Raw genomic sequence first — 16321 nt, 5'->3', positions numbered from 1 at the left:
CTGCTACATTCAAAAGTATTCACTCTTTATGTGAACTTTTTTTTTTTATTATTTTATTTTTTGTTTAGGACTGAGAGAAGTTTGCGGCTTCACTTACTTTTTCCTTCTTCCATTTTTTTTTAGTTGAAGAGAAACGTTCTCCTTCTGCCATTGCCAAATTATTTAGGAGAAGAGTGTAAATTAAAGCCATTTATCTTGAAATGTGCTATTGGAGCAGAGTGTTTATACAAGTGTAAGAAATTGTAACATAGGAGTATTTGGTCTGGTCTGCAAGGAAAAGGTTTTTCTTTTTTCTTCCTTTAAAAAAAAAAAACTTTTTACATGAGGAATATCGGTTATAACATAGAAAAACTGTTTGAAGCTCCAGTGTACGCGTTGATATTTTAGTGCAGTTGGGGCAATGGTGCCTTTATGAGGAGTGTATTTTTTGTTGCAGTGTTGCTAAAATAAATTTGTTACTAGTTATACTGTGATCAGTTTGAGGTAGAATAGTCCATGTGTGTGGCAGAGCTTTTTTTTGACTGGAGAGTGCTCATTGTGTGCATTCTGAATAAGCAATTATCGGCTAGTACAAATCTGTTGATTTTTTCCCATCAGTTGGTGGACGAGTGAGCCGGGAGCTAAATTACACACGGCAGAAGATTGGAGAAGAGGCCATGTTTAACCCCCAGCTCATGATTCAGACTCCACAGGAAGATGGTGCTAATGTACTAACAACAGAAGCACTCCGACAGCACCTTGACTCTGCACTTCAGGCCAGCAGAGTACATGTCTATATGTACAACAGGTAAGGGGAAAAGTAAAAGTTTTCCTGTAACTACGAAAAAGTGGGTGCATGCTTCCCTACCCATGCTTTTAAATGGTTAGCACTTCAGAGCCTGTCCCGTAGGACTTTCTGATTTGAACGTCACTGGTTTTTGATACTTGACATTGTGGCATGATAGCAGTGATGAACTGGCTTTTGACAAATAAAATGGGACAAATGAGTTGGAAGAGATTTAGAAAAGTACCTCTATGAGCAGCTGTACAATATCCAGCACCTGTCTTCAGTAAGGTGTGATGTCCGTGTTCTTAACATAGGACCTTACCTGTGGGATTCCTAATGTTGAAAAGCCTTCCATATTAGAGATGAATCACTTTGTTGACACTGTCATGAGGCACATAACTTCTGTGAACACTAGTACAGTTTACTGTCCTTCTAGTAGTTTGGATATAAAGGGAAATGCAGTTGTGTGAGAAGTGGCAGTGGGTGAAACAACAGCTGTGTGGTAATGTAGTGTCATAGTAGAGTTGGCCTTCAGAGTGTCTGTGCACATACTGAAGGCTGGGAGTTGCATGTTGTCCAACAAGAAAAATCTTAAAGCTACATCTTAGGAGAGTGCCAGTTCTGGGCTAGTGAGCTATCTTCTTGAAAAGCGGTTCCTTCAGAGTTACTGCTTACATGATGAAGTGTCTGTGGGTGCTGTCTGAGGCATGAACCCCAGTATCTTTCAGGACATATCTTCAGCACATCGATGAGTTAATGCTAAGGCTCTAATTATCTCTTGCCTGGCTCCTGTTTTGTTTTTAGATGCGAGAAGTTATGACAACAGAAGTTGTAATGCATCTGAAAAGGGAAGGCAGAAATCCTAGTGGTTTCTTTCCTCCTGCGTGTGAGAGTCAGTTTAGGAGTATGCTAGTCCTCTGAGCCTGAAGACAACTTCTCTCTCAGTTGTCATAGGGTAATACCTGAAATCACAAGTGGTCTCATTTATATAAAGCCAGATTTCTGTCCCAGTAAGCAATGTGGGCCATCCTGCTCATTCAAAAGCAGCTCCATGGACAGAGAGAGTCTACAATAACTGAAACATATCTATTCTGTAACTGCAAGAAGAAAGGCCTTTGCTTTTTATGTGAGATGTGATACATCTATCATGAATAAAATTTGCCCTCCTCAGTGATTTGCTGCTTGAGGCCAATGTGTGAATATAAGTTGCAATTTTAAAAGTATGTTACATTTTAAAAATAACTTCAGTAACTGTTGAAGAAAAATATGTTCTTTATCTTTATTACAGACAATGGAAATTGGAACATTTATGTTACAAATCAGGAGAACTCATCACAGAAGCAGGTTACATGGACCAGGTATGCATAGCAGGGATTTAGTTATAAGCTTTTTGTATTCTCATGATTCAGTTTGCTTAGATTGTAGATTGTATTCTATTAGATTGTATTCTAGTCTAACTGTGTTTTTACCCCTTCTGGTTTTGACAGATCATAGAATATCTTTATCCTTGCTTAATTATCACTCCTTTGGACTGCTTCTGGGAGGGAGCAAAGCTACAGTCAGGAACTGCCTATCTATTGTAAGCACGCTTTTGTATAACTTTCTAGTCTGACTGATTTTAATTGTGTAACTATGTATGATTTTGAGTTTTAACAAAAAATAAAAACTGCAATGTCTCTACAGAAAATATGCATGGATCATTTTTTTCATTTCTGCTTCTAGGAGTTGATTTGTAGGCATTGATTTAATTCCAGTGTTGTTTTTTCTTATTCTGGTAGTGTGTAAAAGAAAACCTAAGTTCTGAATCCGTGCTTAAAGAATTTTATCCTTCTTTTGGAAATAACTTTTTTTTTTTTTCCCCAATAAATTACAAAAAATATTTCTTAATAAGGAATTTATTCCTAAGAAAATATCTTGGGTTAAATCTCAGGTGTTCCTAAGGACCAAAAAAACAAATCCTTTGCTTATGAGATCATTAAAGAAACTATATATAGTATCTTTTGTGGGTGGTTTCTCACAATTTAGAAGTGTGATATTATAAGCCCTGAATCCTACAAAGAGTTAATTGTTAATCTGTGCAGGCATTTCTGTTAATTATGCAAGAGTTAGCATTTGAGTTATTGTTTCTGTCCTGGTTTGCATATCTCTGTAAAAGCAATTTGCAATGGCCATCTCGTAACCTTTAGTGTACAGTTTTAGATGGGGAAATAAGGGGGTTTGTGTTTTCTGGTTGGGAGGTTCGGAATAATGACTTAAGCCTGGTTAAGCAGATACAGTGTGGTTTGAACCACAGAATAAGGCAGCCAAAAGCCTTTCTAGTCTGTCAACATCACAAATTCAGAAGTGGGGGGTGGGAGACGTGACAGTGATAGTGGTGACAGCCATAGTAGCAGGAAAGCTTGATGGTTGATAGTCAAGCTGCCAAGGCATTTGAAGGAGCACAGCATTGTTATAGATAAACAAACATCAGCTTTATTGATTGATTACATCTGCAAGATGATTATTATAGTAACAAGAAGTAATCTGATACTATGAGAAATGCTTTCTTTCCTCTGCCCCCTCTGTTCTTTCCCACTCCCCTCCCCCTAATTCTTTAAAGCAGCAGTTGGCTGCTGTTTTGTTATTTAGGTGCTTGATAATTTGTTTTGCTTTTCTTGCAAATGGAAGGGTTTTTAACCTGTGAATATTCCCTTTGATATAATAACTTTGTAAGAACTGAGTATTTTTGTTAGAATTACAACAGGGTTACAAGTACGTAAAACAAAAGTGCAATTAAAACACACCTTACACTAAATGAAACAACCTTACCAGTAAGGGTTATAGCTTGTAACACAAAATGACTCGATTATTTGTGCAAATACGATTTTTTAAAGTATGCTTGTTTCAGTACTTCTTTTTTCTTCCATTTTTAAAATCATTTCTCCCTGATTTCTCTTGCAGAGGAAAGCCTCCTTTGCAGTGGATCAACTTTGACCCCTTAGAATTCTTGGAAGAGTTAAAGAAAATAAACTACCAAGTGGAGAGCTGGGAAGAAATGCTGAATAAAGCAGAGGTTGGTCATGGTTATATGGATCGACCTTGCCTGAATCCTGCTGATCCTGATTGCCCAATCACAGCTCCCAATAAAAATTCCACCAAAGTAAGTTTTCCTATCCTTTTGTCTATCTGTTAATGGGAGGAGGGATGCAGGGAAGAGAGAAGAAGGTACCGAGTAGTATGTAGTTCATATTCTTGACCAACGTCATTTTTCAGTTCCTGTTATTTGCTGCTAGCCCAGACTCTCTATCTTTCCATCATTTGATGATGCAATACTTAATCCTGCGTATTTAGAGTGAGAGTACAGTTGTCAGCTGCTGGCCCAGCATGGCAAAGTGGTGATGAGGCACTTAGCAGGCTTAATGCATCAGACAGAGATAGCCACTACTGGAATACAGCTCAGCCACTCTGTACACTCACACCATGCAGCAAAGCCTTCCTTCAGGGAGGACCAACTTTGTTGACATTTGTGAAGAATTTGAAGTAATGGGTCACAGTTTTATGTATCTGTCTCTCAGGCAGGCTTTGGAGAAGATGCTGTTTGGTCACTTGATCTGTTGAACACATTTCTCTTTATGGACCTCCTAGGCTATCTTTAATATCACTCACTGTAATGCACAGGGTGTTGAGTTAGGGTGTGAGTTTGTCTGAAGTTATGCAACTGGTTAATTGCTTCTTTATCACTTTTTCTAGCCTCTTGATGTAGCCCTTGTTTTGAGTGGTGGATGCTATGGACTGTCAAGAAAATACATGCATTGGCAGGAAGAGTTGATTATTGGTGGAACAGTCAAGAACAGTTCTGGTAAACTTGTCAGGTAAACAAACAAATGGTTAAAGAAAATTTTAAGGTTTTTCCCCATTAGGGTTTGGTTTTTGGGACACGGGGGGGAGGATCATGCAAAATCAGCTGCCTTTCATGTGTATTATGAACTGTTGTTTAGGAGGATACGCCTCAAGAGAGCAGAATTTAATGGAGTGATTGGACAATTCTTTAAGGAGGTGTCGTTGCTTCCTGCTTCTAACCTCATAATGATAATGTACATTGCTCAGAAAAAAGTTTTTTTTCCTGGGAGCTTTGTTGTTTAGTATGTATGCATAAAGCACTGAACAGCGTTTAAAGCACTGAACAACTTTGATCATGTTTTGAAATATGATCAAAGGAAAAAGGGGAAAAATAATATGGGTAATGTGCTCACACATTTAACTTTTCTCAGAATTCAAAAATCTCCACTAAGCTTTTTGTTTAGACTCAATATGCAGAAAAGTCTATTCTTTATGCTACTACATCCTGAATACATTTTTGACTGATAAAACAAAACCCTTTGTTTCAGACCTCTTGAAGAAGTCATGGAACACTGGATTTCTATGGGGGAAAAGCATATGAGAGCTGTTCTGAAAAATATAGGATACACTAAGCTAAATGAAGCACAATTCTCCCATATTTAATAGAGAGAACTTTTGATATGGATTTTGAATTCTTTTTTTACATTGACACTAAACAAGGAGCTGTATTTCTTGCAATAAGTCTTTCAACAAGTAGTCACAGAATGGATTGGGTTGGAAGGTACCTTAAAGATCATCCAATTCCAACCCCCCTGCCATGGGCAGGGACACCTCCCACTAGATCAAGTTGCCCAAAGGTTGGCCCATCCAACCTGGTCTTAACACCCACAGGGATGGGGCATCCACAGCTTCTCTTGGCAACTTGTTCTTGTCAGTCACTACCCTTACAGTGAAGAATTTTCTTCTAACCTCTATAGAATCATAAGAATATACTTAGCCAAATAAATTTATGTAGCCAAAGAATATATTCTTAGTGAAAAATAAAATAGTTCCTTAACATTCTAAAATTGTTGGATAAAGTTGCATGCTGTAGAAAGTCAAGATGCATAATTGCCATTCTATACTCCTCAAAGCTTGTCAGCCATCGTGACTTTAGTCTGGTATTTCTTCCAAGGGTTGAAAAAAATGCCGAGGTCTTCAAATGACAAATTGCCAACAGCATTTACACGATCTTGTAGAAATAACTGTTCCTTTGGCCTCTTCACAGTAATCTGTCTCTTAATTATGATCCTTACAACTGATTTACAGGGTTACATTCTTTGCTTACAAAACCTATCCTACCAAAAATAATGGCAAAACTATCATTAACTTCAGGGAAAACAGAATTAGCCTCAATACTGCATAGACCAGTACAGCTGCACCAGATACATAGTAGAATAATTATACTCTGTTCAATTTTAATATGAACATGTGCCCTATAAAATCATGAACTCCTGCAAGCTCCTATTAGGCTCTCGTTTTGGTTTTCATGCCATGAAAATAATTTCCTGAAAATGCTTATTTTATGCCTCTTCTCCTCTCATTTCTCTCCACGTTACAGTGCCCAGGCTTTGCAAACCATGTTTCAGTTAATGACTCCTAAGCAAATGTATGAACACTTCAAGGGGTATGAATATGTTTCACATATCAACTGGAATGAGGATAAGGCAGCAGCAATTCTGGAAGCCTGGCAGAGGATGTATGTTGAGGTAAAACTGAAAATAACCTAGAATGCTGTACTATAAAATCTTACTGAGATCCACATCTCCTTCTCACAGCTTTTTACAGTATTGCTTCAGGGAAGATGCTTAACTAAAACTGAGTTTTTGCCTCTCAGCTTTAAAGGGGATTTATTCTCTTTTTAATTGAGAAGCTGCTTGGTTATTCAGATATGAAAAGCCACAAAGGCTTTGCAATTTGCTCTCTCGCACATTTCTGCTTTGCTGAGAGCGAGAAGGAACTGAAGAGCTGCTTGGAATTCAAAAGCAATTGGTTGGCGTGATTATTCTAAAGGTGTCTGGAAAACATTAGCTAGCCGTTGACTGCTCTCCCAGCAGCAGCCCGGGTGGGGAGGCCATGTGACAGTGCCTGGCCTTTGTGTCCCAAACTCTGACCTCTGCTGTGCTGCCTCTGACCTCTGTGAAACGTCCAGGCAGAGGGGGAGAGAGGAGTACCCTGAAGAGCACGCTGGCCTTAGATTAAAGGCAAAACTCATACAGCAGCAAGTCAGTGCCAGAATTACAGAAAGAGGAAACCTTTACACTTCAGCATTTAAATTAAATGCTTGAAATGAGTTGCGAATGCAGTAGCCTTTCCTGAAGGATGCAAATTCTTGTTTGATAAGGAGTAGCTTCCAGGAAATAATGATAAAATATGCTTGTTTCATATAGCATCAGTGAAATCTCCTGTGTAGGGTGCGTGCTTTAACAGGGACATAAAGGCAAAAGCAGGTTCGGATGCGTGCTGTAGAAAATGGTAACTTTTCAAATTAGTTACACCAAGTTTTGTTTCTCTTTTCATAGGTTGTTCATCAAAGTGTTGCACAAAACTCTACTCAGAAGGTGCTTTCCTTTACTACAACCACCCTGGATGACATCCTGAAGTCATTTTCTGATGTCAGCGTCATCAGAGTAGCTAGTGGCTACTTACTAATGGTAATAAAACAAGTTATATTTATTTATTTGTCTCTGGTAGTAGAGCATGGCTTAAATATCCACTTCATTGTTACCAGTCAGTAGTCCAGAACATTTTTTGAATACTTAAAAAACCCCACCCTTACAATTTGTAAACATTTGCTTCAGTGTTGTCATCTGTTCCTCTGTGTAACATGTCTAATATGCCTATTTAAAAGTGCCTGTAACAAAGTGTATTTGGGGAAGAAGGCAGGTAGCTGTTGGAGAAGGATCCACTCTGATATTTTGCCTTTTTTTTTTTTCCCATACCCTCCCACCCTTCCTTTCAGCTTGCCTACGCCTGTTTAACAATGTTGCGGTGGGATTGTGCCAAGTCTCAGGGTGCTGTGGGGCTGGCAGGAGTCTTGCTGGTTGCTCTCTCAGTGGCTGCAGGATTGGGCCTGTGCTCATTGATTGGAATTTCCTTTAATGCTGCCACAACTCAGGTATTTAGGATCCACGAGTCTGACGTTATGTTACTAGTACTTCGTTACTGAATGAACACAACTGAATCTTTGAGGAAAAAAAGCTGCCCAAGTATTTTGATTTTAGATGTTTATGTCTTTCTCCTATCTCACAGCTTGTGCTGTGAGAGATTAAGTAATGATGATGTCAAATGATATTAAAGAAAAAGGCAGACATCCTTTAGTTTGTATAATTACTAGATTCTGGGTTCTTTGTTTTTCTGTGTCTCAATACAAGTGATGGTATCTGGTTGAGTATAAGAAGCAGCAATAATATATCAGGATGTTATATTTTGAAAATAACTTCAAATATTATCTCATATTCTTTGTTTACCCAAAACTCAAATTACTTTTAGTGAGATTTTGTGCCCATAAATGGTATACTGGAAGTTCATGAATGTATTTCAGAATAAAAGTTTATAGCTATATTGCATCCTTTTGATTTTTATTTTACCCTTGGATATGTGTTCAGAGTATAATGTTAAAGTTACTTTAATTAGCCATGTAACGACTAGCTGCATGGTAGACCATGAAACAACCTTCTTGTTTTTCTTCGTTTTGTTTCTCCCCCAAGGTTTTGCCTTTTCTTGCTCTTGGAGTTGGTGTAGATGATGTTTTCCTTTTGGCACATGCATTCAGTGAAACAGGGCAGAATAAGAGAATTCCATTTGAGGTACTGACATAATGGGGAGTTGGGGTAAAAATAAAAGGCTTCATATAGAAAAAGATGCTGTATACATAATTAATAACAATTACCAAAATAAATAAATAAATAAATAAATAAACAACACTTTTTTTTTTCCTAGAGATCTTTTCCTGATTTATATAATACAAATTATGCACAAAAATTTTGTGTAAGTCAATGTAAATTTGGGAACATACTCAAATGTGAGTCAACCAGTAAAATTATGAGTGTTTTTAATAGAAGAGCACAAACATTTTAGGGTGAAAACTAAGAGAAGGAAAAAATATATATTTGTATTATGTTACTTTTATTTATTTGTTATGACTTTTAACTTGAGATTTTACTTTTTTTTTTCTGTTTTTCTTTGCTTTTACTTATAATTGACAATAACATCACAAAGCGTAACCTATTCATGTTATAAAATCTAAGATGTCATCGCTTCTGTGATCTTTTCCTTATAGTGACCTTTTTATCCTCAGTCCAAAGTTTCATATCCAAAGTACAAATCATTTAAAAATAATGTATACTTGCTCATCCTGTTCGGTACAAACAAGGTTTTCCATGTGCTCTTTGCAGCTGGTTCAGCGTACCATTACTATAACCTCAATCTACTTCAAAATAGCCTACTGGTTTGGGAAAGTGTCCTGTGCTTATGTTGATTTCTGTCCTTTTTTTTTTTTTTTTCCATGTGTGTGTGGTTCCTGGGTTTGGGGTTGCTGTTTTTTTTTGTTGTTATATCTATCTTCAAGATCTGTAGATGTGTTATGTAGCTGTGTTATCAATACATGCTTATTTTGTCTGAAAAATATTAAGAACACTATGTGACTCCACCAGTAGACAATGCATCCTAGTTAAATTACAGATCTATTTGATGTAATGTCAGTATCAATTTAGTTGTGTCTACTGAAGGTAGAATCAGGTCTGATAGTGTCTTCTACCCTTAAGAAAACATTAGCACTTAATGTGTCGTATTCTTTTCTCCTGGACAGTATACTTTGTATATTTTTTATTGAAATGCACACTTTTATTCAGAATTTCCTTGTAATAGTTTTTCACTGTTACTGTGTTATATCTGTAGGATGACCCCTTCATTTGCAGGACACCACCTTATTCACATGACTTCTAAGATACACTATTTGTTTTGCAGGACAGAACAGGTGAATGTTTGAAGCGAACAGGAGCAAGTGTAGCCCTTACATCTATCAGCAATGTTACTGCTTTCTTTATGGCTGCCTTAATCCCTATTCCTGCTTTACGAGCATTTTCACTCCAAGTAAGTTTATGTGCTGTTTTGTTAGCTCTCGTAGATTAGTCCCATTATGGGACTAATGATGATGATACCTTTTAGTGATAGTAGTGAATTCCATGTTCAGTGCTTCTGCAGTTCACTGAACCAACATGTGATCACTGGCTACCATAGATCTGGGTAATAACAACAGCTGTCTGCCCTTGATTGTGCTCCTCCCATTTCTCATGCCTGGAGTCTCTTGCATCATATTGGCAGGTGAAAGAAAACCCTGTCCCACCACAACTGGGTTGAGTGCAAAAAGCAAGATGTGTGCATCTAAGCAGAAGAAAGACACCAGAAAGATTTGCATTCTTATGGCAGTTAAGAGCATTGGACTGTCCTTTAGTGTATACTGTAACATTTCTAAGTAGAAAATTTAATCCTTTCGTTCAGGTTTGTCGAATTTGCTGCTTTTCAGAACTACAACCAAAGTTCAATGACAGCAGCGAGAATGTGTTTGCCATATTCATTTTTACTAAAACTAATTTGTACTGCCTTGTTCCCAATGTAATTTTAACAAAGCCTTGTAGAAAACTTCAAAAATTTTATATTCCAACTGCTTTGAGAGAAAATGTGAATTTTATGTGCTGAACCATGTATCGCTCTCTCTCCCTTTTCCTCTGTCTTCTTGTATTTGCTTGTGATAATACAACTTCAGGAAGATGAAATATTAAGGGTGCTGAAGAAAGCTTCCTTTAAAAGCAAGGGCTCTTTGAAGAAGGCTTTGGGAGGTTCCCATCAGACACTGCTTTGACACACAAACAATTTATAGCACTGTCTGACCTTGGTGCAGAGCAGGCAAACCAGACTTTTTCAGTAGCCGTTTTTCTTCTGATGTAGCCTTGTTCTCCAGTCATTTTTCATTCTCCTTGAGCCCTTGGCTACCCAGAGGAAGCATGGACTGCAATTTTTCTCAATACATGTTGCAATTATTGCTGTTTTCCAAAATTTAGGTATGCCTACATTAAGCTGTAAAATAGTAAACTGTTTATGATTGCAGCTACATGACCAATAAGCATTAATAACTCATTTACCACTTTTGTCTCAATAGGCAATTTGGTAGTGAATAATAGAGGAAGTAAAGGACTCATTGGTTTGCTGCACAATTGAGAAGCAGTTATCTGTGGCAACTAAAACTAGAGCTTCGGTCCTGAGTGGTTAGCAGTATTTAGTTCTGCTGACTAACCAAAATCTAAATGTCTATTCTTGCAGGCAACATTACAGTGCATTATTTTATGTTATGGCAAAGACCAGTCTTAAGATGTGAAATATTTTTGAAGTGTAATACTTGTTTTGGAAGAAGTGATTTATGTCTTTTAAATCTGCAGCCCAAAATCAAGCATCCAACACATAACTTAAGCAGTTAACAGAATACTGGAGATCTTCTCTAAGAATCTGAAGAGGAGTCTTGTTTTCCTGTTGTCTAGCTTTGTAGTGATAGAGTTTTGCAGTAGTTACTTTAGCCTAAACACATCTTGTAAGCAGTACTCAACAGTGATTGACCATTTTGACCTAAACATACTGCTAAGCTGTCAAGTGACAGCTGCCAAAATTATTTTTTTTCTTCTCTGATGAAATTTTGCTCAGCCTGTCTCTGTTGTCATTCTTCACATCAGAACATGACAGGTTGCCCTGGGAAAATAAATGGAGACAACAGCTGTAAATGTAATCTGAATGTAAGTCAGATATACCTTTCCAAGAGTCATCTTGCCTGCTGCCACCATGTAGGCTGAATCAGTGGAAGTTCAGAAAATCCACCAAACAAAATGAGAAACAAAAAGTTCTCAATGAGATTTCAACATATTCCTGTATGAACATGTTGACGTTATTCAGAATAAAAACATCACGATCAAAGTTCTTCTTAAGGCAGTGATTAATATGGAATTTATGTGTAGGAGCACTTGGGTGTTCAGAAACTGGTGTTTGAGTTGCTCAATATTTTCTCACTTGCATCTGTAGTCTGTCTTTGGTCACAAACAGCAATGACACACATGTATATTAAAGATGTAGAAATGTGCAAAAAAAAGGGTAGCTGGAGACCTGTTCTGAGGGTTTATTGGAAATAGAGCAATATATGTAGGTAAGCTAATATGACATCCCCAAAGCATCTGTTACTTGTTTTGTCCATCTTCACCAGGTAAAATCAGTTGTAGGTTATGCATTAATTACAACATTCAGAATCAGATAACCATGGCAAGTTTTGGTGAGTGGTCTGTATTTATATATAGATTTCTTTATTTACAGTCTTTTTCCTCCCTCTCCCTCTTACTCAGCCTTGTTTAAACAGGGACTCTTTGCTGTCTTTGATAGATCCCTAGCAAGACTTAGAAAGCAATGAAATACTGCAGTTTACTTTCCACAGATGCTGCCTTCTTCTCATCTAGATAGTGAATTTTTAACAGATGGGCTTAAAAAAGGATTGCTCTTGACCTTATTTTGCTCTTCATACACTTTCCTTAAGACATTGCAAGATAATTGTCAAAGTTTCCATAACTTTTGAGGCCCAGTATCTGTAAAATAACCCAGCTGTTGAAGGAGAATAAATGGTTTCCTGCATGTGCAAGTCCAACTTTTATTTAGAAACTCACATTTTACATATCAATGCTTTGTTCTTTCTCAGCTTCTGTCCTGTTCTGTCAGCTAAAGCAGTTCATTGATACCTCTGAGTTGTTCGTTTACTTCACGGAACTTAAGCACTGCAAGTTTGCTGCTGTTTTTGGAATCCAGTAGGGTTAGCTCTTGCTGAGTTAGAAAAAAAATGGAAATTGGTCATTTTGAAAGTGAGATTTTAAAAAATGAATTGTTACATGGATAGAGACTATTTTAGCTTTTTACGTGTTTGCATTTTTTTTCATTTATTGATCTCATTAGCCGGTTATTTAAGCAGTTTTAGGCTCTGAGAAGCTGCATGTATCCCAAATATTCAGTCCCAAGAATAACCCGTAGGAGAGTGCTCAGGACTGTGAAGGAGTAGGTTCTGAATTTTCAGACGCATTTCATCTCTTAAAGTTGGGAGTTAGGTGGGAGAGAGGTTACCAAATAAATCGACTGAAAGTGTTTGAAGTTTGCTGTAGGAATGTCTTAAACATAGTACTTTTTTTTTTTTTTTTTTTTAAGTGTAAACAAAGGAGGCATGGTAGAATGTAACTACCACTGGTCTGAATTCTTTCCTCAGACAGAATATCCAGACACCTTTGTGGAATAAATTCCACCCAGAAAAAGAGAAGGCATGGTTTCATGAAAAATTCACATAACTTCTCTTGCTTGCACCACAAACTTCCTCCCCAACAACAGAGGAGTGGTGTAGATTTAGTAATGAGCAGAAGTGAAACTTTTCCCATTAAGTCGTAGCAGTAACTTTTTCCCTCACAGTAAGAATGACAAGTTTATTTATTTTATGATTATTTTTTTGTAAATGTAAAAGTGCATTACCAGGTGCTGGTGGTGGGTTTGTGGACAGAAAGAATGTAAGTTTTTAAGCTCATTCAATTATCTTACTCTGCTGAAGCTGTTTGTCCCCCTCCTTTTACCCACATCTTTTAGTTTTCCCTGCTCCTGACATGAGAATTTAACAAGCAAAATTAAAGCCTAAGGGGAAGAGAAGGGGGGGGCACAGGAGGGGGAAGTGAGTCTGTGTGCTGTCAGGAGGGAGTTGCAGATAGGCAGCAGTGGGGTGGAAGTTTCCCTGACAGACCTCCTCGTCTGTTCATCACCTCTGGCTATACAGCACACCCATTCTCCTTGGGTGGGCTGCCAGGAATGGCAAATAGCAGCACATACCTTCAGCAGGGCCCCAGCCTACCAGCTTGGCTCCCTTCTCCCTTGCTGCCTCCAGCACAGACTGCCATTCTTCTGTCTCAGTTAACAGTTGCAGCAGCAAGCATATTTTTAGGCTCTGCATTATGAAAAGATGCAAAATCAGAGCAGGTTTGTCAGAAAACGACCAACGTTTTTCATGATAAGTGGATTTTTTTTTTAATTCCTTCTGATCTCATTTCATTGAAAGCCCTCATTTACCACCCTTGGGTAGGCCCTGTTTTTTCCCCTCTAGTACTAATCTTACCTTTGTTGGTTTCTCAGGAAGAAAGTCTAATGCCCTTTCCCCTTGCAATTGATCATTTTTCTATTAAGTGGCAAGAGCAGATGCCCTCTTCCAAAAAATCCTAAGCATACTTTCAGCGTGAGTATTGCTAACGGATTGCCTATACGCCGGAGGCTCTGCTACCACAGATTTTTGTTGGTGCTTTTGCAGTGAGTGTAATCATTACAGATAGGTGATGTTGCCGTGATCACATTTTTCATATCTTCCCATTCCCAGCCATCAGGGAAGGTGAGGTAATTGCTAGTGCTTCACCTTCATAGACTAGGTCACCCTCAACAGTCCCTCCGTCCCTCTCTACTTGTCTTGTCTTGGCCTGCTCTGTGTCATGCTATTCCAAGTGCCCCTGGAGCTGGGGATGTGCAGCAGCAACTGGGAGGCATGAAACTCCACCTTACCAGGGTGACTTTTGCTGAGCCAACAAATAAGAATTAGTAGAAGAGCAATATCTCAACTATTTTATTCAACTGTGAAAACTGAGCACTGGTGCAACCTTGAAATGCTGGTGAGGTGGGTGAGGGAGAGAAAGCCTGCAATATATATATATATATATATATGTATAGGAAGTTTGTAGAAGTGTACAGAGAAGGATTGGAGGACTTAATGTTAGTTTTTCAGCCATGCAGGGAGAAGTAAGAACTAGAGTCAGGCCTCAGCTGCGGTTTTTGAACATCTCAGTAAAATTTAGCTGATAGAAGATCTTTGTTAGACACAACTAATTATTCATGTAGTATGGGTGACTGAACTTTCTCTGGTTTAGCAGAAATAAAGGGAGTGTTTGTGTGAACCAGGTCCAGCAAACACCTTGCTTGCAACAACAGCTATTTGTTTTTTCTGACAGATTCAGTTTATTCTGGAGCAGATCAAAAGGAAATTGCTTTATCTCAGTCTTGGCTATGACCTTACATACCTTTCTGTGTGGATATTTATAAAACATGAAATAGTTATTGGATCTTTTCTCTCTAAGATGGTTAAGTGCTAATTAGGTTTTAAGTACTATATAAATGCTGTTTTAGTAGTTATTTCTACAGTCAGCAGGACCAAAATTTTACTTTAAGCTGTCTGGAGACAACAAAAAAGAAACACCAGTAAACACCACTTTGGTGTACAATATGTTTATGATTGAAGTAATAAGAAAATATTTACATAAGTGATTCTGTCATTCTCAGAAAACTGAATATAGTACCTAGTCTTTTAATCATACTTCACAGCTTCATAACTCTCAAAGTCATTAAGTAGGTTAATATATTGATATTCAAAGGTAAAGGAAAAATCAAAATTGCATTAATTTAGAGACACACAAGTCATGAATTTTTAAAACATGAACATATATTCAGCTGCCAATTTTGAGGCCCAATTTTTCAACATCAAAACCAGACATTTATTTATTTTTGAAGAAGGAGGACATGTTTACGTCAGGTCCACCACTTCATTTTTGTAGCTCGATGTTAGTTCTTTTTGTTTGTTTGTTTTGACTGCTAGTTTGTATGGTTTCCCCAACATGAAATTGGGCTGCTTCTGAGATGCCTATTGCTTATTTTAATGGATAAAATATAAGGATTTCATTTTTTTTAACTTGATGATGACTCAATACATGTTGTTTTTTAAGTGTGTCTCCTACCCTACTACTGTCTTCCAGTCCCATCTGTGCCCAGGCTTCCTCTTTTTGAGGGCTAGTTCTCTTAGCAATTCTGCATTACAAATAAATGCTGTTAATAATAATAATAGAAGCTGCACCATGTGTTTTTATGGAGATTCTCTGTGAATCTCTGTGTGGGAAGGGTTTGAAGTATGGTTTGAAGTTGGGTGTGTCCAATTTAAGATGTATTCTTGTTCCAGTTTAAGACTCCATTTGGTAGCCTTGGTCATTAATCAAGTTCGGTTAAACATGTTAATACATAGATTTACTATGTGTTTTTAAATTAATTTTGGTTCTTCTTTGAAAACAATAGCAGATAATCCCAAAATGTTACTCTTTCTGGCTAGACTTTTAAGAAAGTACATCAAGTGCATAATATTAAACTAAACAGAGCGGTTTCATTAAAATTTTATTAAACCTTTATTTCATTACTGATTTAACTGCTTTAACGTTATTCTAATGTCTAAATTACTTCAGATCCCTAAACTTCAATCCTTGTTCCAGCTTTGCTTTTGCTTCCTTTTTTTTTTTTTTTTTTTTTTTTTTACCGTGAGACTCTGAATAGGCACAATCTCATACGAAGGAGTGGTGATTTATTAACTTTGTTTTTCTGCTTTAAAAATCACAGTGCAACCACATCTCCAGGCACAGACGTATTAAAATATAAGAAGTTTAATGTTAAAAGGAATTAAATAACAACAATAGTACTACCCCAATGGCACTAGAAAGTGAAAATATACCTCCCAGTTCCCTCAGGGAGAAGCTCGAAAGCATCTGACAGGTTGATATGATAAATGGGTGGATAGATGAGAACTGAAAGGATGGTTTATGCTTTGTAAAGGAGATGCCC

At 37.5% G+C, this 16321-nt stretch overlaps 1 protein-coding gene across 3 annotated transcripts in view; it reads left to right on the top strand.

Moving 5' to 3' along the window:
- PTCH1 (patched 1) overlaps positions 1–16321 on the top strand; it is a 71800-nt gene that overhangs the window by 27169 nt on the left and 28310 nt on the right. For all 3 annotated transcript variants that reach the window (XR_011805700.1, XM_038170490.2, XM_038170488.2), the window contains exons 3-12: positions 598–787; positions 2055–2124; positions 2254–2345; positions 3707–3905; positions 4496–4617; positions 6186–6333; positions 7147–7278; positions 7587–7742; positions 8335–8433; positions 9593–9718. Coding sequence is in view for 2 of the 3 variants with exons in the window: in XM_038170490.2 (XP_038026418.1) it covers positions 598–787; positions 2055–2124; positions 2254–2345; positions 3707–3905; positions 4496–4617; positions 6186–6333; positions 7147–7278; positions 7587–7742; positions 8335–8433; positions 9593–9718 (1334 nt within the window). In the remaining variant the exon portion in view is untranslated. The remainder of the gene's footprint in view (positions 1–597; positions 788–2054; positions 2125–2253; positions 2346–3706; positions 3906–4495; positions 4618–6185; positions 6334–7146; positions 7279–7586; positions 7743–8334; positions 8434–9592; positions 9719–16321) is intronic.

The sequence above is a fragment of the Anas platyrhynchos genome, chromosome Z, assembly GCF_047663525.1.
Source record: "Anas platyrhynchos isolate ZD024472 breed Pekin duck chromosome Z, IASCAAS_PekinDuck_T2T, whole genome shotgun sequence".
Lineage (NCBI taxonomy): Eukaryota > Metazoa > Chordata > Aves > Anseriformes > Anatidae > Anas > Anas platyrhynchos.
This window is presented reverse-complemented; position numbering and strand designations above follow the sequence as displayed.